Below are 23,443 nucleotides of genomic sequence, written 5' to 3'. Positions count from 1 at the left end.
TATACTGGAGTGTAATATAAATACATTTCCCATGGCTCAGGGTTTTTGACCCTATTTACCTAAAGAAGACACCACAATTTGTATGTGCTGGAAAAAAGAGACCATTTATTGTGATTGTGGCTCAGGGGCAGAAAGGGTCACCTTGGGGGGGATATTCTAGAAGCTGCGAGAAGTGCATATATCATGCGGAAAGAGCCCTTTAATTTGGCTAGGCTATGCAGGTGAGCAGAGGCCTGCATGGGCTGGGCTAAAGGAGGAGCGGGGGTGGTCGAGCCACCCCTGAGAGACTCATGCAGGAAGGGTGGCGAGGGACGGGGAAACCCCAGCGAGGGGGTGTAAAAGGCATGGACCTGTGGATGTCTAATGATTCCACTGAACTCATCTCCCACCATTTTCAGGGTGGGGCCGGCGGCTTTTAGCACACGGGGCAGTCGACCACGGGGCGCAAGGACGTGTGCTGGCAGTTTAACAAGTCCCAGTGCAAATGGGGGCTTAGCTGTCGGTGTTCCGCCATGAATGCAGCGGGGGTGGGGGGAGTAAGTGCTTTAGGAAAGGCAGGGCAGGCTTTAGGTGGGGAACAGGTGGCGAGCCTGGAACGAAGGGCGTGGACGCCGGTGAGCGCCGGAAGGATGGGGCTTGGGCTCGCGCGTTACCCTAATGAGGTGGCAGTGGGCATTATTGAAGATGGCTTTAGGAAAGTATTTAGGATTCCCTATAGGGAGGTAGTGGCGCCTCCTTGTGGTGGGATCTGTAGATCTTTAGAGATGGATGTGGGCGAGGGGAAAGCAGTGGTTTTGGGTAGGGTGGCAGGCCCGATTTCAGTTTCATCCGATTGATAGTTTGCGGATTTTAGCTCTGGGAGTGGTCACCAAGAAAGAAGTAGGTTTCCTCTCGGCCTATTCATCGCATTTCCTTTCCGGCGAGTTAGTTTAATTGTCTTTTCAGCCTGGTTTGTTTGTGTTATATGTTATGTGTTGTTAAAGCTATTTGTTTGTCAGTTAGGGTTGTTAGCCTGAGTTGTATGTTTGTTTGTATAATTTAGCAGTATACACTATGATTTCTTTTTGTGTTTAACCCCACATATCACGGGCGGTATCTACGGAGCCACTAAGTCGATCCGGATGAATTGGACTTGACCATCTAAGAGAAGTTTAACCCCTACCAGTACATCTGGACATTCACTGGACTATATCTTGTAAGGCGCCAGTCTGTATTTGTTCTCATAATTTTCTAGGGCGTTATAATGGCCGGACGTTGGCATTAGGGGAACCGGTGCAGAGCCAGCAGACTGAGCTCTTTACAGACGCGTCATGGTCATTTGGTTTGGGGTTCTTTTTTGGAAGGAGCTGGTGTACGGAGTGATGGTCGGTTGAGTGGGCTGGTTTGCTGACTAATTTGACGTTCCTAGAACTGTTTCCACTACTGATGGCGGTGGTGTTGTGGGGCGAGGAGTTGGCTAACATGGAGGGAATTTTTAGATCAGACAGAATGGGGGTGGTGGCAGCGGTGAATGGGATTTCTGCATCTTCACCCCTGGTGGTGAGGCTGCTTGGCGCATTTCTACTGTATTACATGGAGTTTAACATATGCTTCAAGGCAAAGCATGTGCTGGAGGTGGAGAACAAGATTGCAGTTGTGTTTTCTCATTTTCAGTTTGCAGAGTTCAGGGAGATGGTTCCGGGAGGGGAGCTGGCAGGGGAGTCGTAACCATTGTTCTTGTGGGTCCTGGCAGCGAAAGAGTAATAGAGTTTGTGAGAAGGTTTCTGACTCCGGGTACGTGGTCTGTTTATTTGATGGCTTGTGGAGACTGGTTGAGTTTTGTGTCAGGGGGTGATAGAGGTAAGCTTGTAATGGTGCAAGTCGGGGAGGGTTCCAGGTAGCACTTGGTGAGTTTTATTTTGGGCATGCAGGATAAGGGACAGTCAGTTGGCTTCAGTACAAAGTTGGATGGTGGGGTTAGACTTTTTCGTCAGATTTTTGGGGTTCAAAGATTTAACGAAGGGTTTCTTGGTTCGTTGGGTGGAAGAGACAGTCTTATAGGAAGGAGGACCAGTTACCAATCTCGATTGAAATGCTGGGGAAGCTGGTGGGGGGGATGGAGGTCATGTGTCGGTCTGTTTTTGAGGCCATAGAATTTGCTGCAGCTTATACGTTAGCCTTTTTTGGGGCTATGATGGTAAGTGAACTAGTTTGTGTCTGTGTCTAGAAGAGGTGAAGGGAGTTTGAGGAGTGAGGGTGTAGTATTGCGCAAGGGGTGTTTAAGCTTCCTGATGAGCTGGTGTAAAAAAGACTAGCACAGGAAAGTGGGTCACACTGGGGGAGCATGGGGTAATGCCATATGCCCGGTTAAATTAGTCGGGGTCTATTTGGGGATTAGACCTGCGAGCAAGGGCCCCTTGCGGATTTCCGGTTCAGGAGGGCTTTGAAGCTTTGCTTGCATAGATTGGGTCTGGGCGATTTGAAGGCGAGTTTGCATTCCTTCAAGATAGGGGAAGCATCAGAAGCAGCGCAGCTGGGAATGAGTGAGGAGCCCATAACGTGGGTAGGAAGGTGGTCCTCGTCAAGGTTCATGGGTGATGTGCAGTAAGACCGTGTTTGAGTTAGTAGTGTTTGTGTTATAGGTGATGCCCGTATTGAGACCTGGATTTGTGGGGACTCCAACGTCCACTGGGCAGCAGGAAGAGCAACAAGGAGGCTTGGCGGGAAACAGTTGGGGTTCAGGAGGGATTAGTCTTGGTTGGGTTGGCATAAGGGGCTTTAAGTTGTTGCAGCTAGTGCCGGAGATTTGGAGGAAAAAATATGTACATGGATTACCGAAGGTGCTGTTGTTGAACATTGGGAGTAACGACTTAACGTCTATTCATTGTATAGATTTGATGAGGTTATTGAAAAGGCAGGAAGTGCAGGTTGTGGGATTTTAGGGATCCTGTCTTAGTTTGGTCTCAGATAGCTCCCAGGTAGTGTGGAAATGGGCTCGGAGTGCTAATGCAATCGAGAGGTCACATAGGAAAGTGAACAAGGCCATGGAGGCGTACGTGACCAACGTAGGGGGTGTGACGTTGAGGCATTCTGGTTTAGAGGGCCACCCGGTGGGTCTTTACATAGCGGATGGGGTGCATCTTTCAGATATCGGAAACAATATCTTTGAGTCTGCAGTGGGCTCTGGAAAAGGCTTTTCATTTGTGGCGGCTGCAAAGGCAGTTTAAGGTGGTAAATGCCCTTGCAGTTGGCGGTAAAGTGTTAGATGCGTTGGGCACCTGAGATAAATTGGCTCCTTATGGGGAGGTCTAAGCTACCTCCCAATTGTTGGTTGTGGGGAAGGCGTTATCACATTCAGCTTGGACGACCGGTATGGCGATGACCTTCCAGTGATGTGTGTTTTGGACCAAGTGGACTGGGCTGCAGTTGGCATATAGAGGAACAAGTCGGGGGTATCCCCTGGGCTTTATGGTGGTGTGGGCGGAGAAACTTAGATGGTTACCCCTAAATTTGGTCAAATTTTGTATTTATAAATAAAGCAGCGACCGATTTCTTCCAAGACATTGTGTTATTTGTGGGTTCTATGGTATCTATTTGTATTGATGTCTGTGTTGTGGAGCAGAACGCACACGCCAGAACTCGAGGCATGGGTAAGTCATGTGGTTACTCTACGTGACCCGGCTTGTACGGCCTGTTGGTTTCGGTATATTCTGTTTCATGGGTTCTCTGATCCCTAACAATACTGCACCCCCTCTGTCTCAATCAACCCTCCTCTCTCCCTTCCCTCTTTCAAACTCCCCTCCTCACACTCAATCCTTCCTCACACTCAATCCCCCTTTCACAATCAGAACCCCCCGCCCCCTCTGGGGGGTAATGATATAGATGGCTGTTCCAGTCATCTGCTCTGGTGCAGAGCAGATGCCATGCGAGGGGAAGTTGGGGTCGACTTCCGGCGCTGCCAACCAGGTACATCGGCAGAGGGGTGAGGGAGGGCAGCAAACACCTGCGGGGGCTTATGCTTGCTGCCCAGCCGCCCCCGCCCCCTCTCATGCTCTAGGAATCCCCCCGCACAGCGGTGTTTAGCGGCATGGTGGTTACGCCTCTGGACTCAGCTACGGCCTCCTTCTTGGGAACAGTGCAACACTTCCTGTCTGTGATCATTTGTTGCCAAAGCTCCTGCACTGCTGGGCTCAAATAGAGGCGTGCGAGAGCCTGCTATCGCAACCAAGGGAGGGGACGCTCGCTACATTCAAACGCAGTACAAACGGCGGACAAGTTGGATTTTTTTTAGTATTATCCAACACTACAGAACTGATTTATTTAAAAAAAAAAACAACATTGGATTGGAAACGAGGCGGCTTTCTTTCCCCCTCTGGTAACAGATACCTTAATTTAGTTCAAGTTAATAATAGCCAACTTGTATTTAAAAAACAAATACAATGAATGAAGTGATTGTAAGTAGTTCACATATGTACATAGATACACAACGAGTACTGCAGGGCCCCACACGGGGCTTTAAATCTGAATGCTGCCGTCCGGGACGAGCACGCCTGGGGTGGTGAATGTCACTTTTTATTTGCACAGGTCCCCTGTCTTCTTCCCCCCGTAGGGAGCCGCTTCCCGTCCACGTACCTCTCCTCCTGGGAGGAGGGACCATCAGGCGTCGATCCCTGAGATGTTTACCACATGGCTCTTGTGAGCAGAACCTTTCCTACAAGAGAAAAAGTAAAGCGTGTGAGAGCAGGGCAGGCGTCGGTTGTGTCAGAGCAGGCGTCGGTTGTGTCAGAGCAGGCGTCGGTTGTTAGGGCAGGCGTCGGTTGTGTCAGGGCAGGCGTCGGTTGTGTCAGGGCAGGCGTCGGTTGTGTTAGGGCAGGCGGCGGTTGTGTTAGGGCAGGCGGCGGTTGTGTTAGGGCAGGCGTCGGTTGTGTTAGGGCAGGCGTCGGTTGTGTTAGGGCAGGCGTGGGTTGTGTTAGGGCAGGCGTGGGTTGTGTTAGGGCAGGCGTGGGTTGTGTTAGGGCAGGCGTGGGTTGTGTTAGGGCAGGCGTGGGTTGTGTTAGGGCAGGCGTCGGTTGTGTTAGGGCAGGCGTCGGTTGTGTTAGGGCAGGCGTCGGTTGTGTTAGGGCAGGCGGCGGTTGTGTTACGGCAGGCGGCGGTTGTGTTAGGGCAGGCGGCGGTTGTGTTAGGGCAGGCGTCGGTTGTGTTAGGGCAGGCGTCGGTTGTGTTAGGGCAGGCGTCGGTTGTGTTAGGGCAGGCGTCGGTTGTGTTATGGCAGGCGTCGGTTGTGCTAGGGCAGGCGTCGGTTGTGCTAGGGCAGGCGTCGGTTGTGTTAGGGCAGGCGTCGGTTGTGTTAGGGCAGGCGTCGGTTGTGTTAGGGCAGGCGTCGGTTGTGTTAGGGCAGGCGTCGGTTGTGTTAGGGCAGGCGTCGGTTGTGTTAGGGCAGGCGGCGGTTGTGTTAGGGCAGGCGTCGGTTGTGTTATGGCAGGCGTCGGTTGTGTTAGGGCAGGCGTCGGTTGTGCTAGGGCAGGCGTCGGTTGTGCTAGGGCAGGCGTCGGTTGTGCTAGGGCAGGCGTCGGTTGTGTTAGAGCAGGCGTCGGTTGTGTTAGGGCAGGCGTCGGTTGTGCTAGGGCAGGCGTCGGGTGTGCTAGGGCAGGCGTCGGTTGTGCTAGGGCAGGCAGCGCTTGTGTTGGGGCAGGCGTCGGTTGTGCTAGGGCAGGCGTCGGTTGTGCTAGGGCAGGCGTCGGTTGTGCTAGGGCAGGCAGCGCTTGTGTTGGGGCAGGCGTCGGTTGTGTTAGAGCAGCGACTGGGATGCCACCAGGAGAGGCCGCAGTTTCTCAGTAGGACCCTTACTTGTTCTCAGTCTCCTGCATCTTGACCCCAGGGGTTTGCTTTCCCAGCAGGTTGGTGGCGATGCACATGAGAAAGCCGCGACGCTTGGTGCGATAACAGGTCAAGTCTATGGCCAGCAGCAACACCAAGAGTATGAGCAGAACAATTCCAGCGACTACTCCTTTCCCCAGGGATTCGCGCTCAGGTTCTGCAGTGACAGGCACAGGTTAGAGACATATACTTCTTATCTCCCACACCACGTCTAGTGGAAATCAGTGATATGTCCTCCCTCCCTCGAGGACCTCGGGTATGTATTCCTTTTCCCAGAGATATCACGGACACAATCCTCTCACCTTCATCTTACTGAGAAATAATGCACACGCTAACCTATCACCTTAATGTCGCAAAGACACAATGCACACGCTAACCTCTCACCTTCCTCTCGCAAAGACACAATGCACACGCTAACCTATCACCTTAATGTCGCAAAGACACAATGCACACGCTAACCTATCACCTTAATGTCGCAAAGACACAATGCACACGCTAACCTCTCACCTTCCTCTCGCAAAGACACAATGCACACGCTAACCTCTCACCTTCCTCTCGCAAAGACACAATGCACACGCTAACCTCTCACCTTCCTCTCGCAAAAACACAATGCACACGCTAACCTATCACCTTAATGTCGCAAAGACACAATGCACACGCTAACCTATCACCTTAATGTCGCAAAGACACAATGCACATGCTAACCTCTCACCTTCCTCTCGCAAAGACACAATGCACACGCTAACCTCTCACCTTCCTCTCGCAAAGACACAATGCACACGCTAACCTCTCACCTTCCTCTCGCAAAGACACAATGCACACGCTAACCTATCACCTTCCTCTCACAAAGACACAACGCACACACTAACCTCTCACAAAGACACAACGCACACACTAACCTCTCACCTTCCTCTCACAAAGACACAACGCACACACTGACCTCTCACCTTCCTCTCACAAAGACACAACGCACACACTAACGTATCACCTTAATCTCGCAAAGACACAACGCACACACAAAACCTCTCACCTTCCTCTCACAAAGACACAACGCACACACAAACCTCTCACAAAGACACAACGCACACACAAACCTCTCACCTTCCTCTCACAAAGACACAACGCACACACAAACCTCTCACAAAGACACAACGCACACACAAACCTCTCACCTTCCTCTCACAAAGACACAACGCACACACTAACCTCTCACCTTCCTCTCACAAAGACACAACGCACACACTAACGTATCACCTTAATCTCGCAAAGACACAATGCACACACAAACCTCTCACAGAGACACAACGCACACACTAACCTATCACCTTCCTCTCACAAAGACACAACGCACACACAAACCTCTCACAAAGACACAACGCACACACAAACCTCTCACCTTCCTCTCACAAAGACACAACGCACACACAAACCTCTCACAAAGACACAACACACACAAACCTCTCACCTTCCTCTCACAAAGACACAACGCACACACTAACCTCTCACCTTCCTCTCACAAAGACACAACGCACACACTAACCTCTCACCTTCCTCTCACAGACACAACGCACACACTAACCTCTCACAAAGACACAACGCACACACAAAACTCTCACCTTCCTCTCACAAAGACACAACGCACACACTAACCTCTCACAAAGACACAACGCACACACAAACCTCTCACCTTCCTCTCACAAAGACACAACGCACACACTAACCTCTCACCTTCCTCTCACAAAGACACAACGCACACACTAACGTATCACCTTAATCTCGCAAAGACACAATGCACACACAAACCTCTCACAGAGACACAACGCACACACTAACCTATCACCTTCCTCTCACAAAGACACAACGCACACACAAACCTCTCACAAAGACACAACGCACACACAAACCTCTCACCTTCCTCTCACAAAGACACAACGCACACACAAACCTCTCACAAAGACACAACACACACACAAACCTCTCACCTTCCTCTCACAAAGACACAACGCACACACTAACCTCTCACCTTCCTCTCACAAAGACACAACGCACACACTAACCTCTCACCTTCCTCTCACAGACACAATGCACACACTAACCTCTCACAAAGACACAACGCACACACAAAACTCTCACCTTCCTCTCACAAAGACACAACGCACACACTAACCTCTCACAAAGACACAACGCACACACACAAAGCTATCACCTTAATCTCACAAAGACACAACGCGCACACAAGCCTCTCACCTTCCTCTCACAAAGACACAACGCACACACAAACCTCTCATCTTCCTCTCACAAAGACACAACGCACACACAAACCTCTCACCTTCCTCTCACAAAGACACAACGCACACACTAACCTCTCACAAAGACACAACGCACACACAAACCTCTCACCTTCCTCTCACAAAGACACAACGCACACACTAACCTCTCACAAAGACACAACGCACACACACAAAGCTATCACCTTAATCTCACAAAGACACAACGCGCACACAAGCCTCTCACCTTCCTCTCACAAAGACACAACGCACACACAAACCTCTCACCTTCCTCTCACAAAGACACAACGCACACACTAACCTCTCACCTTCCTCTCACAAAGACACAACGCACACACTAACCTCTCACAAAGACACAACGCACACACTAACCTCTCACAAAGACACAACGCACACACTAACCTCTCACAGAGACACAACCAATGATCTCCCAGAGAGGCAGAGGGATATGCAGCTCTGTACTAAGAGCCAGCCCGTAGCGCGGGACCTGAAGCCCTGGTATCTCACACTGACCGGCTCTTTCATATCCTTATGTCACTTCAAAAAGAAATAACACATACTTTCCCCCCTTTTTTTAACCACATAAGGCTAAAAAAAACACATGATTTAATTCCTGCTGTATTAACCCCACCATTGCTGGAGAGACCTACAAAGCATTGCAAAAGGCCTCTTTAGGGTGGTAAATAGTTTCCTACACAGTGGTCAGCAGTAGTCTCTTATTCCCCCACTGGGAATGTTTATTTATTAACGGACAAAGAAATACACATACCGATGACCCGCAGAAGTAGTGTGTTACTCTCCTGCCCTAATCTGTTGATGGCATTGCAGGTATATTCCCCTTCATCAGACTTGTCCACCTGAAGAATCGACAGCTCACGCCCATCCACACTAAGAATGTACTTCTGCCCGTCATGTTCGACAAGCTCGGTCCCCCTGCACCCAATAACACAAACGGATTAAAGGCAGCAAGACTGACCCCAACCGCTCCCCCCCCTTCTATTATAAACCAGTGTCTCTTTTTTCACTGTGTGAGATGTGGAGGCAGAAAGTATCGTTCATGTTACTAGCTATGAAGAGGGATCTGGCTATGGGACGTTCACTCTGAAGCAAACTCATTCACAGGTCTCTTGGATGTATTGGTCCTGCAGAAGTGTAGAGTCGTACTTTGTGATGCCTTTAGAAACCTCACAAGTCCCTCCTTCACAGGGCACTCGGGGGGGAAAAAGACCGGTGGGGTTTTAAAAGCTGTAAGCCATCATTTTTAAAGGACTATACTGTTAGTCCCCTAAAAGATATCATTACAACTATTCTGTAGCAACCTGGGGTGACTCAATCTATTCTGTCTGTTTCAGGTTGAATAAAGTAGACAAACTGGCATACACTTGATGAGCAATACATTGTCTCAACATGACAATATGTAAAGAGAAGATGGCCTGACTCAGGGGAAGCCAACTCCAGTTCTAATGGGCCACCACCAGGTCAGGTTTTCAGGATATCCCAGCTTCAGCACAGGTGGCTCAATCAATGGCTCAGTCAAAGACTGAGCCACTGATTGAGCCACCTGTGCTGAAGCATGGACCAATTGAGCCACCTCTGATGAAGTAGGGACCGATTGAGCCACCTTTGCTGAAGCAGGGATATCCTGAAAACCTGACCTATTGGTGGCCCTTGTGGACTAGACTTGCCCACCCCTGGTCTGACTGACCAGGTCACAGGTTTCTTGTGTGTGTTGCTGTGTAGTAGAGAGGTGCAGACCTGATAGGTCATGATTTAGTAGTGCAAATAACAATGAGTGTGACTCTCAGCGGGTTCACGCCCCTCTCATCTCACAGGCGCTGCAGTATGATGGCACTATACAGGTAAACTTTCAGGTCTGTGTGTGGCAACTGTGATCACAGGCATTGTGTTCCTTTTATTTTGATACTAAGTAACACTGTACGGGACTGTAGTAAGTAGAAAAGAAGAAGCAGGCAGACGGTCTTAATCAGCAATGAATAGGTTTAATGTGGCAAGAAATCCAACGTTTCGGCAGTGATACTGCCTTTCTCAAGGTGAGAAAGGCAGCATCTCAAGGTGAGAAAGGCAGTATCTCAAGGTGAGAAAGGCAGCATCTCAAGGTGAGAAAGGCAGTATCTCAAGGTGAGAATGGCAGCATCTCAAGGTGAGAAAGGCAGCATCTCAAGGTGAGAAAGGCAGCATCTCAAGGTGAGAAAGGCAGTATCTCAAGGTGAGAAAGGTAGCATCTCAAGGTGAGACAGGCAGTATCTCAAGGTGAGAAAGGTAGCATCTCAAGGTGAGAAAGGCAGCATCTCAAGGTGAGAGAGGCAGCATCTCAAGGTGAGAAAGGCAGCATCTCAAGGTGAGAAAGGCAGCATCTCAAGGTGAGAAAGGCAGTATCTCAAGGTGAGAAAGGCAGCATCTCAAGGTGAGAAAGGCAGCATCTCAAGGTGAGAAAGGCAGTATCTCAAGGTGAGAAAGGCAGCATCTCAAGGTGAGAAAGGCAGCATCTCAAGGTGAGAAAGGCAGCATCTCAAGGTGAGAAAGGCAGTATCTCAAGGTGAGAAAGGCAGCATCTCAAGGTGAGAAAGGCAGCATCTCAAGGTGAGAAAGGCAGCATCTCAAGGTGAGAAAGGCAGTATCTCAAGGTGAGAAAGGCAGCATCTCAAGGTGAGAAAGGCAGCATCTCAAGGTGAGAAAGGCAGTATCTCAAGGTGAGAAAGGCAGCATCTCAAGGTGAGAAAGGCAGCATCTCAAGGTGAGAAAGGCAGCATCTCAAGGTGAGAAAGGCAGTATCTCAAGGTGAGAAAGGCAGCATCTCAAGGTGAGAAAGGCAGCATCTCAAGGTGAGAAAGGCAGCATCTCAAGGTGAGAAAGGCAGCATCTCAAGGTGAGAAAGGCAGCATCTCAAGGTGAGAAAGGCAGCATCTCAAGGTGAGAAAGGCAGCATCTCAAGGTGAGAAAGGCAGCATCTCAAGGTGAGAAAGGCAGCATCTCAAGGTGAGAAAGGCAGCATCTCAAGGTGAGAAAGGCAGCATCTCAAGGTGAGAAAGGCAGCATCTCAAGGTGAGAAAGGCAGTATCTCAAGGTGAGAAAGGCAGCATCTCAAGGTGAAAAAGGCAGCATCTCAAGGTGAGAAAGGCAGCATCTCAAGGTGAAAAAGGCAGCATCTCAAGGTGAAAAAGGCAGCATCTCAAGGTGAGAAAGGCAGCATCTCAAGGTGAGAAAGGCAGCATCTCAAGGTGAGAAAGGCAGCATCTCAAGGTGAGAAAGGCAGCATCTCAAGGTGAGAAAGGCAGCATCTCAAGGTGAGAAAGGCAGTATCTCAAGGTGAGAAAGGCAGCATCTCAAGGTGAGAAAGGCAGCATCTCAAGGTGAGAAAGGCAGTATCTCAAGGTGAGAAAGGCAGTATCTCAAGGTGAGAAAGGCAGTATCTCAAGGTGAGAAAGGCAGCATCTCAAGGTGAGAAAGGCAGCATCTCAAGGTGAGAAAGGCAGCATCTCAAGGTGAGAAAGGCAGCATCTCAAGGTGAGAAAGGCAGTATCTCAAGGTGAGAAAGGCAGTATCTCAAGGTGAGAAAGGCAGCATCTCAAGGTGAGAAAGGCAGTATCTCAAGGTGAGAAAGCCAGTATCTCAAGGTGAAAAAGGCAGCATCACAAGGTGAGAAAGGCAGTATCTCAAGGTGAGAAAGGCAGTATCTCAAGGTGAGAAAGGCAGCATCTCAAGGTGAGAAAGGCAGCATCTCAAGGTGAGAAAGGCAGCATCTCAAGGTGAGAAAGGCAGCATCTCAAGGTGAGAAAGGCAGTATCTCAAGGTGAGAAAGGCAGTATCTCAAGGTGAGAAAGGCAGCATCTCAAGGTGAGAAAGGCAGCATCTCAAGGTGAGAAAGGCAGCATCTCAAGGTGAGAAAGGCAGTATCTCAAGGTGAGAAAGGCAGTATCTCAAGGTGAGAAAGGCAGCATCTCAAGGTGAGAAAGGCAGTATCTCAAGGTGAGAAAGCCAGTATCTCAAGGTGAAAAAGGCAGCATCTCAAGGTGAGAAAGCCAGTATCTCAAGGTGAAAAAGGCAGCATCTCAAGGTGAGAAAGGCAGCATCTCAAGGTGAGAAAGGCAGCATCTCAAGGTGAGAAAGGCAGCATCTCAAGGTGAGAAAGGCAGCATCTCAAGGTGAGAAAGGCAGCATCTCAAGGTGAGAAAGGCAGCATCTCAAGGTGAGAAAGGCAGCATCTCAAGGTGAGAGAGGCAGCATCTCAAGGTGAGAGAGGCAGCATCTCAAGGTGAGAAAGGCAGCATCTCAAGGTGAGAGAGGCAGCATCTCAAGGTGAGAAAGGCAGTATCTCAAGGTGAGAAAGGCAGCATCTCAAGGTGAGAAAGGCAGTATCTCAAGGTGAGAGAGGCAGCATCTCAAGGTGAGAAAGGCAGCATCTCAAGGTGAGAGAGGCGGCATCTCAAGGTGAGAAAGGCGGCATCTCAAGGTGAGAGAGGCAGCATCTCAAGGTGAGAAAGGCAGTATCTCAAGGTGAGAAAGGCAGCATCTCAAGGTGAGAAAGGCAGCATCTCAAGGTGAGAAAGGCAGCATCTCAAGGTGAGAAAGGCAGCATCTCAAGGTGAGAGAGGCAGCATCTCAAGGTGAGAAAGGCAGTATCTCAAGGTGAGAAAGGCAGCATCTCAAGGTGAGAGAGGCAGCATCTCAAGGTGAGAAAGGCAGCATCTCAAGGTGAGAAAGGCAGCATCTCAAGGTGAGAAAGGCAGCATCTCAAGGTGAGAAAGGCAGCATCTCAAGGTGAGAAAGGCAGCATCTCAAGGTGAGAAAGGCAGTATCTCAAGGTGAGAAAGGCAGCATCTCAAGGTGAGAAAGGCAGCATCTCAAGGTGAGAAAGGCAGCATCTCAAGGTGAGAAAGGCAGCATCTCAAGGTGAGAATGGCAGCATCTCAAGGTGAGAAAGGCAGTATCTCAAGGTGAGAAAGGCAGCATCTCAAGGTGAGAAAGGCAGTATCTCAAGGTGAGAAAGGCAGTATCTCAAGGTGAAAAAGGCAGCATCTCAAGGTGAGAGAGGCAGCATCTCAAGGTGAGAAAGGCAGCATCTCAAGGTGAGAGAGGCAGCATCTCAAGGTGAGAAAGGCGGCATCTCAAGGTGAGAGAGGCAGCATCTCAAGGTGAGAAAGGCAGTATCTCAAGGTGAGAAAGGCAGCATCTCAAGGTGAGAAAGGCAGCATCTCAAGGTGAGAAAGGCAGCATCTCAAGGTGAGAAAGGCAGCATCTCAAGGTGAGAGAGGCAGCATCTCAAGGTGAGAAAGGCAGTATCTCAAGGTGAGAAAGGCAGCATCTCAAGGTGAGAGAGGCAGCATCTCAAGGTGAGAAAGGCAGCATCTCAAGGTGAGAAAGGCAGCATCTCAAGGTGAGAAAGGCAGCATCTCAAGGTGAGAAAGGCAGCATCTCAAGGTGAGAAAGGCAGCATCTCAAGGTGAGAAAGGCAGTATCTCAAGGTGAGAAAGGCAGTATCTCAAGGTGAGAAAGGCAGCATCTCAAGGTGAGAAAGGCAGCATCTCAAGGTGAGAAAGGCAGCATCTCAAGGTGAGAATGGCAGCATCTCAAGGTGAGAAAGGCAGCATCTCAAGGTGAGAAAGGCAGCATCTCAAGGTGAGAAAGGCAGTATCTCAAGGTGAGAAAGGCAGTATCTCAAGGTGAAAAAGGCAGCATCTCAAGGTGAGAAAGCCAGTATCTCAAGGTGAAAAAGGCAGCATCTCAAGGTGAGAAAGGCAGCATCTCAAGGTGAGAAAGGCAGCATCTCAAGGTGAGAAAGGCAGCATCTCAAGGTGAGAAAGGCAGCATCTCAAGGTGAGAAAGGCAGCATCTCAAGGTGAGAAAGGCAGCATCTCAAGGTGAGAAAGGCAGTATCACTGCCGAAATGTTGGATTTCTTGGCACATTAAACCTATTCATTGCTGATTAAGACCGTGTGCCTGCTTCTTCTTTTCTACTGGACTATTTTGGGACATCAGGAGCTCCCCAGAATCAGCACACCGGCAGCTAAGTACCCCACTATCACCTGTATGTCTGAGTGCGTGCACAACCCTCTATCTCTGGACTGTAGTAACACTGTACTGGACTGTAGTAACACTGTACTGGACTGTAGTAACACTGTACTGGACTGTAGTAACACTGTACTGGACTGTAGTAACACTGTACTGGACTGTAGTAACACTGTACTGGACTGTAGTAACACTGTACTGGACTGTAGTAACACTGTACTGGACTGTAGTAACACTTGGCACAGATTTGAGTACCAGATGTAATTTTATAACTCTCCTCCACGGTTTCCTTGATGTTTTGTCCTGGGTGCGCCATTGTTCCCTTCTGCCTGCTTGTATGAAAGGGGCAGACTGCTTTGCTTATCTACAAGTCCCCTTTAGTTTCTCTGCTAAACTGACCCCCCGGATTGCAATAGCAGATTTCCTGGCAGTGGTTTAGATACTGGGCGGGTACCTTTTCCAGGTGACGGTGGGCCGGGGATGTCCAGTCACTTGGCAGACGAGGGAGGTGTTGGATACGGAGGTAGCATTCTGACAGCCGTTCTGGAACTGCACAGCTGGAGCAGCTGGGGCGGAAAAAATAGCTCGAGTTGGAACCTTGTTTTTGTCTCTATACAGATGCAGCGGCCGTTATTTTAAGGCATCACGGCGCCGTTTTCGTGTGCGCTGCTGTACTCCACGCGGCATGAGCGTGGCCAATCGCCCCAGGAACGCGCGTTTATCGCGGTTGCTTTGTTTGAATTTTATGGATTGCGTGCAATTATATGCAATGAAATGAATGAATTGTAATGTGTACAGTACTGTGCTACTGTGTCAGTTTCAGGTGTTTAAAAGCCAGAACGCTAAAATGCCATTTTCTGCACTCGCCTACATTCGCGTCTTAAGGCGGTACGGTTGGAAGTAATCCCGCGCCATCACAAGCGTATTCCGAGGTATAAACCGCGTGATTTCGTAAAATTATGGCCGCTGCATCTGTAGCTGGATATGTATACAAGTCTCCCAAGCGCAAAACGGGGGCAAAAGTGGAGCAAAAAAAATCTAATTTCTTCCGACATAACTTTTTTTAATAACTTGGTGCTGTTTTTCCCCTCTCCCCTCCCCCCACCCCCCGCAGTTTAGAAGCTGGTATACTTTGATACATAACCTTTTGGGAGTCTGTTGTTCGAAGTCTCCCATGTGCAAAACTGGAGCAAAGTTGGTGCTAACAAACAGCATCAGAACATGAATTCCATTGAAAGCAATTTGTGGGGTTTTTTGCACTAATTTTGCCCCAATTTTGCAGCCGAGAGATCAAATAAATAGACCAAATTGTCTGTATTCATATGTTTAATAACTGCACGTAACTGTGCACACTAACCTCATTATTACAGACCACAACGCAGGGGGCTAGGTACCAACGGCGAAAAAAGTGTGTTTAGACGCACTGCTCCGTTGTTTGGAGCAGTGCTGCGGCATACTGTGGGTAAGAACAGTTTCTTACATCTGTTGCGGCATTTTAGACCTACACCACTTCAGATCGGGAGGATTTTATTTGGGAAAATGAAAAGAACGATGCACAGAGACGCAGAATGTGATCTCATTCTAACCTGTGCACCAGAATTCCTCCCCAACTTCTCACAATTGGGGCAAAATACCGCTGATGCAGAGATGCAGGAGGAAAATGACCCACACAAATTGTTCTGCACGTGTAACTTTCAAGTAACAGCAGCATCTCTGCAAGGTCCCATGGAATCATAGTGAATGGGACACATGACAGGAGTGATTGGCCCAGACAGATAAGGGCTTTTTATGACACCAAAGGGTGTTTTGATGCCAAGGAGTATAGGGGGATGTGGTAGGAGTGAGGGCTGGTAACAGGAACATTATAAAGCTCATGTAGGGGCGGTCAGTCATTTTAGGAAAAACACCGGAGGAAGACGTTCCTCTCCCTAATTTTAAAGAAATGTATAAACCAGGGGTTCTCAACTCCAGTCCCCAAGGCCCCGGAACAGGTCAGCTAATCCCAGCTTCAAGACAGGCGAAGCAGTCGAAAACTGAGCCACTGATTGAGCCACCTGTGCTGAAGCTGGGATATCCTTAAAATCAGACCTGTTGGGGGGGGGGGGGGGATTGTTGTGTTTTATTGGGGATTTGGGTGGAATGGCTATTTTTATACATGGAAGGAATCTAGCAGTCATGCACTCACCATTGACAGTAATGGACACGTTCTTGTATTCTGCCTCTTGCCGCTCTTGGATATATGCTAGGCAGCTGTATGTTCCTGCGTCGGACAGTTGGATTTTGTCTATGTTTAGAGTCCCATCGGCACTGACATAGAGGTGGCCTAAAAGGGCGATGGGGGAAAACTCATTAGAGAGAGAGAGAAGAGGGCATGAGAGATGTAATGAGAGGAGAGATGAGATAGTGAGTGGGATACTTAAAGATGGGGTGGTGTAGTAGAAAGAAGGGTAAGAAGATAAGAGGAGGAAGGTGAGAGAGAATAAAGTACAGATGGAGACATTGGGGAGAAGCAGAGAAAGAAAGGGGATCACAGGAGCGAGAGAGAGATGGGATTTTTTAATACCCGCAGATATTTATATATATATATATTATTTTTTTAACCACAATTAGATAACTTATGGTGGGTGAAAAAGGTGACGAAAAACCCTCCACCGTAAAGCATATAGCAAATAAAACGATCACTTGTGAGCACATTCACATGGTGTGCTCATTTGCGTGCCATTTCCCAGAATCCCTTGCTGCAGTGGAAGCACTGTATGCTAGCTGATAATGGTGAGAGGCGGGGTTGCAGACCTGTCATAGACATGTGAATGTGCGCACAAGTGATCTTTTTATTTGCTATATAGTTTAAAAAAAAAATTGGGGGCAAATTTGGGGCAAAAAAAACTGCAGGTTAATGCCCGAAAAACATTCCCAGTGAAACGAATGGTATGTTCTTCTTTGATCCGTCTGATGTCAGTTGCCCCAGTTTTGCTGCCAGGACACTGACCTTTAGAGGTCACAGCTTTGAGACTGACCTCGGGAGAGTGACACCGTTTTTCCATCGCGGATCCAGGACACTTTGGGAGCAGGGATGCCTGTGGCTGAACATGGGAGCTTAGCTGACGCTCCAGCATCATATTCCTTATCCATCGGTGAGTCTCCTACAAACTGTGGTCTCTCTGTAGCAAAGAAAAGGGGTTACTGGGTTATATAATGTTATTTAGCATACAGTTGGAAATCCTTGTGTAAGCTATTCCTTTTTATCAGTCCCAGCTAATTATGAGAGGGCTCAAGTCTGATTCCTTCAACCTTGGAATAGCTGCAACATTCGTCCCTTCAATCAGGAATAAGATTCAAATTGGCCGGTAAAATAAGCAGTATATACACAGTGTCCTGTAGTTGATATGTTGTTTGAAGTTTAGTCGTCAGACAAATTTAAAAGCCTAAAAAAAAATATATCAGGATTTATGAAACGAGTGCTAGAAATGGTGAACAACTTTCCCTTTTAAAGAGGTTTAATGATTAAAGTCTCCCAGTGGCAAAACTGGGACACAACCAGTGGGGAAAAAAGCACCATATCTAGCAGAGGAAAGAAATCCCGTTGGAAGCAAACGGATCTATTTCTTGTATAAAGCCGGTGTATTTTATTTGCATTGTTTTACCCTAGTTTGCAGACTTAAATATCCAGGGCCAGGTGTATTACACAGCGCTGAGCAATAGGTTTACGCCCACTCGTGTAAATATGGGCCAAGCAAGATCCCTTCTGTGTCAGAGACGTGTTACATGGTCATTTTCCTGCACACAGAGACTCGGGGGGGCTATTTACTAAAATCTTCTGGCCGCAAAACCCCAGCAAAAGATTTGCACTAGATTTATAAAAAAAACAGCCATTTATTTATTTGGGATAGCTCTTCTTTGATAAACATGGTGCTGTTTTTGCACTGATTTTGCCCCAGTTTTGCAGCCAGGAGTATTTAGTATAGACCCATTAGATGGGAATAGATGAACGACTCACTTATAACCCTTATTTTGAGCTCCGCTTCCGACTTCTCTCCCGAGTCAAACTCTCCATGACACTTGATGACCTTTTCTGCCTCAACCCGCAATGATGTCACAAACAGGCCGGATACGCTCTCATCGACCTTTTTCAGCGTATAACGCCCCTCCTCATCCTCAATGTCCTCGTCGTCAGCTGTTGTCCATCGCAGGGCTGCATCACCCCCACTAGTAACTGTTGGAGAGAGGAGAGTGTAGGATAGACACATGGGAGACATACTGTACAGGTGGGACAACGAAGATACAGAAGGGCCGGTTATACCCTATTGGGAGCCCAGCGGTAACTGGCCTAGAAGTCTCATGCCCTATATTTAACACCTTTATTAAATATGCCTGCCTCTCCTTGACACAAAGAGTTAATTGCATTTGTGATCAGTTTGCAGCATATTGTAAGCACTAAACTGGTTTGTTCTATTTGTATTGGAAAATAAAAATGTTAGCCAATGGCTAAATTATATCCTCTCACTAGGGATGGCCACAAATCACACTAAGACTACGGTCCCAGTCCTCACTGCTGCACGTGCACCTAGCATCCTGGCGGCGCGTGCATACTTTAAAGCCACAATCTGCGGTCTGTAGGGGATGGCAGGGCCATGACGGAGGGCGCGGCCATGATGGGGCATATCTGCCCTTCCATTGGTGCCCGCCGACCACGTGACCGCGTCGCGGCACGGGAAGACAAAGTTCTTGTCTTCCCTGCCAGCGTACGTGTCACAGCGCTTTGCGCGCCCACACACACGGCCACTGGGGCCTGCCCCATAGAGGGCTGTGCTTTGGCGCGCAAGCCGTAGCGGCCACTGGGGACCTGGCCTAAGCCCCCTCCATACACATGTGGTCCGCTGCAGGTGACCCTGTTGGTGTCCCAAACAGTGGTGCTGGAATAGAGAAAAACAAAACCGCGAACAGCGATGATTCAATAAAACGCATTGACTGTGAGGTTTTGAAACTTTTGTGCCCACTTTTATAATATTTCACTATTTCATGATGGTCCATCATCTGTATAGGGTGCACACTTCCCAAGGACCGAGGCAGATCCTAAAACTAAGTGCATCAATTCAGGTTCACTCATCTGAGATAGTTAAATGGGACACCCATTTGGCAGTATAGTGTGGCAGCATTCGGGAGAGCAGGGTATTATATACGTACCTTTGCACATAAAGTACTTGGTTGATCCCAAATATACCTCCCCATTTGGTGGGATGATGCTTATGGTCGGTGACTTGCAATACACTGGAAAGGGAGAGAGAAAGTCACATTCATTCACACACTGAAAAGCTCAATACACAATTAGCATTACACTGTTATACCGTGTGAATCCAAGTCACATGTGTGATAAGGATCCAGAGAAGCGTTTTTTTTAATCTCCTTTTTTAGCCTAAAAGTCCCAGCAGACTGAAAAGCAGGATACAGAATCAGGACTGGATCACTTTTACATAGGGGAGCTGGCATTAGCTGGCGGGTTTGCTCTATCCTTTGCAACCCCGGGCACGATTGCAAGGAAACCCCCCCTTAATAACAACATTTAACCGCGGCAAATATGAGATGCAATGTCTGAGCATCAGCTGCTGCTTTTCCTGTATTGTTCAACATCTTATTGTTCTCCGTTTAAATGAGTCTCTTCCTAAAATAGCTCTTCTCTGATAGAGACTTGCGGAGAATTGAACCAATCAACCATGTCCATGCCAGAGACCTGCAGCACAGCACTTTATTAACCCCTCTACTGCCTGTCAGACGTTAAGAAGATCACTTCATGGGGTCTATTTAGCAAAGTCTCCCATCTGCAGAAGTAGAAGAAGCAGCAACATGTTTAGCAAAAAAGGGAATCCAATTACACACAATGTTTTTCTGCTAGTGCAGTATTTTTTTCATTGGCTTTGACCCAGTTTTCCATTTGAGAAACTTTTAAGCTCGTGTTTTTCAACAGTTGTCCCATGGGCCTCCCTAAAGGGCTCCCTCCAATGTTTAGGCCATTTGAAAATGGTACCAAATACAGAAGAATTTACAATGCATCTGATCTCAGACTCACTATTAGAGAGAGTTGGGGTTCCTTACTATGCATCTGATCTCAGACGCGCTATTAGAGAGCGTTGGGGTTCCTTACAATGCATCTGATCTCAGAATCGCTATTAGAGAGAGTTGGGGTTTCGCAGAATCTCACAATATAAATATAGGGTTCCTTCTTAACGAAAAAAAGGTTAAAAAAAAGCTGCCTTAACCAATAGACCCCTGTAATGCCTTATTCCTGCTAGCTATTGTCAGCAGAGCACCATACACAGCAGTGCAGTCTGTCTGAGTGTAAGACACCTCTCAGGAGCCAGGACATACCTAAAAAGGAGATTCATAGAGAAATGCATTTTTCATGAAAAAATAATGTATAAATATGCACAAAGACATTTTGGGGTCTAAATGTAAAATATCACTATATTTTATGTTCAATTACTTAGCTTTGTACTTTTACTTAGTGAGCAAATTGTTTAATGTCCCTAGTGAAAGAGTATGGTACGATATTAGAATGGGATTAATTGTGTGTATTAAATCAGTCATATCTGTAGTGGAGTTGACCTCTCTGTCTCTAAGACATCAGCATCAAAAAGGTAAGAAATATGAAGAGCAAATTCTTATTATTTGACACTGCCACAAATTGATCCAAAAGTTTAAGTACCACCTTTACTAAGCGGCAGAGAAGGAAATCTCCTAGGGACAAGCAATGTACATAATTACCCTTACAGACAGCGCAATGCACTGCAAATGTTGTCTAAGATGAAAGCTATGGGAGGTATTAACCATCAAATGGTACTTAGCATCTTTACACAATGTAAAGTCCTCAACATTTTACTTCGTAGCCTTAAGTGCACAAATGCACTGTAATTTATGTCAATATTTCTAGTAGGAATAAAGGCATGTACACTGCATTACATGTCTAGAAATATGCTCTCAACCAGGGGTGCCCAACTCAGGTTTTCAGGATATCCCTGCTTCTGCACAGGTGGCTCAATCAGTGGCTCAGTCAATGACTGAGCCACCTGTACTGAAGCAGTGATATCCCTAATACCTGGCCTGTTGGTGGCCCTAGAGGATTGGAGTTGGCCACCCCTGCTCTAAACACTTCAAGATTAATTTACTATGTAAATTCTGACTCAGCCATCAGCGTTGACACAATTATAATGCGCTACAACGTGTAAGAAGTAACGGGAGCGTCTGAGATTGAATGATTTGCAGGTTTCATGTGCAGTATTCAGATTCTGTGCTCAGACCCTGGCACTGCACCAACTGCTCATACAGTATACACACGAGTCAACGCCTAAATCTGTGCTTTTCAACCAGGGTTCCTAGGAACGCTTGGGTTCCCCGGCCATCCCTAAAGGGATCCCTGCAATTTTCTGGTCAATTGAAAATGGTATGAATTACAGAAGAATTTACAATGCACCTGACCACAGAGTTGCTATTACAGATGGGTGGGGGTTCTCAGAATTTCGCTTAGGGTTCCTTAACCACAAAAAGGTTGGAAATCACTGACCTAAATAATGTGTCATGAATTTCCCCCTGTACTGTACGTCTCTCCGCATGGCACAGACATACAAAGAGAACTTCCACCTGTCAGTAACTGAAAGCCACGCTGTCAGTGTAACTGCGCATAGGCTTATATCTGTGGGGCTCATTCGTGCAGGTGCGAGAGCTCACGCATTGAACTGATATTACAGGAAACATCTTTTACTAATGGAATTTGGAGGGCTAAGTCTCCCAGCCAGAGATGTGCACAGTTTGCAGCACTGCGAGAAACATGCAAAATTGGAGCGAAACATTTCTCAAGCATCATTTTATGTCACCAAAATTCAGAACACGAGAGAGAAATATCTAGAAAAACAGCAACATTTAGAAGCGGGAATGTTGCGATCACAGTGGGGACAGTGTCGCCCATCGATACTCCCAGCTGCAAAACGGGGGCAAATAAAACCTGCACCATATTTATCAAAGCAAAATAATGACATTGTATTGTATGGGACCTTTTTTGATACATAACTCGCTATGTACTAAGGCAAAAGTGGGGCAATTCTGGGGCAAAACTTCTGCCCCATATGTATCAAAGAAAAATCCCTTTGGTATTCAGCAGGATTTTTTCTTTGATACCTCCTGGTAATGTTTATTTTACCCCAAAATTGCACCACTTTTGTCTTGATACGTAGGGGCATATTTATCAAGCCAAAATTCTGGGGCACAATATCTGCACCATACTGTATGAATCAAAGAAAACAAGTCCAATTTAAATTAAAGGTATGCAATTTACATCAAATTTGCTCCACATTTTCCTGATATATCACCCTTTTGTATTTAACAGCCTTTAAAAAAAATAAAAAATAGCGTACTATTACTGTATTATTTCCTAGCACTAAATATACATTTTAGTGTCTAAGGAATTTAGCTTATATACATACAATGTATGTATCAATATGGAATATATATAAATATATGTATATATACAGTATGAAAATGTATATAATAATATCTATCTATCTATCTATCTATCTATCTATCTATCTATCTATCTATCTATCTATCTATCTATCTATCTCTCTAATAACGTCTCCTCACCTGAAGCTGCCAGGAAGATGAAGCTTAGCACTGAACATCTCTGTGGTCCCATCCTATGCATCTTGATGTCCTTGTGACAGAGTTTGGAGCAGCAGCTCATCCCTATGGAATTTATACCCTGCTGAGCTTAACCCTGCCCTCTGCCGCCCACCCTGCACTTCAGCCCCCTCCTCACCCCACAGCACGTTCAGCTCCCTGCTCACCTCACTCCTATGTCATCTCAGAGTCTGTAAGGCGCCAGCATCTGGGACAGGCGGGGACTCCTGAGACCAGGGGGAGGGGGGGAGAGGAAAGGAGGGGGGGGGGGGGGGAGTAGAGAAAGAAGAAGAGACGTGTGCCTGACTGTCCCAGTACTGAGGAAGGAAGGGTGCTGTTACAAACCGTTCTGATTTAAAAGAAACTGGCCCTGTTGATGCTTAGAGAGATTTGGATATTACAATGACTTATACTGTGAGCCCTGACTACTAGCCCTGATATGGCAGAAGCATGTCCCACCCCATCTACATGTACAGATACCATATATTATCCTACCCTTACATATTGCCCTGGTCTTGGGCACAGCTGGATTCATAATAGATTTAACCCTAGAGTTAAAAAAGTTCTACACAGACTGGGAGTTTATTTTTTTTGACAGGTGTTTTTA

At 47.4% G+C, this 23,443-nt stretch overlaps 1 protein-coding gene across 1 annotated transcript; it reads right to left on the bottom strand.

Moving 5' to 3' along the window:
• Positions 1 to 4,277: 4,277 nt before the first annotated feature.
• Positions 4,278 to 22,956, bottom strand: LOC142497783 (neural cell adhesion molecule 1-like). Its single transcript, XM_075606080.1, has 9 exons — positions 22,801 to 22,956; positions 19,357 to 19,440; positions 18,170 to 18,385; positions 17,190 to 17,333; positions 16,358 to 16,495; positions 14,627 to 14,738; positions 8,914 to 9,077; positions 5,827 to 6,013; positions 4,278 to 4,690 (listed from the first exon to the last, which is right to left on the bottom strand). Exons 1-9 carry the CDS (start codon positions 22,898 to 22,900, stop codon positions 4,636 to 4,638), a joined length of 1,200 nt encoding a protein of 399 aa, XP_075462195.1. The 5' UTR covers positions 22,901 to 22,956; the 3' UTR covers positions 4,278 to 4,635.
• Positions 22,957 to 23,443: the final 487 nt, after the last annotated feature.

The sequence above is a fragment of the Ascaphus truei genome, chromosome 6 (genome assembly GCF_040206685.1).
Source record: "Ascaphus truei isolate aAscTru1 chromosome 6, aAscTru1.hap1, whole genome shotgun sequence".
Taxonomy (NCBI): Eukaryota; Metazoa; Chordata; class Amphibia; order Anura; family Ascaphidae; genus Ascaphus; species Ascaphus truei.
The sequence above is the reverse complement of the archived record's forward strand: the minus strand, read 5'-3'. Positions and strand labels throughout refer to the sequence as shown.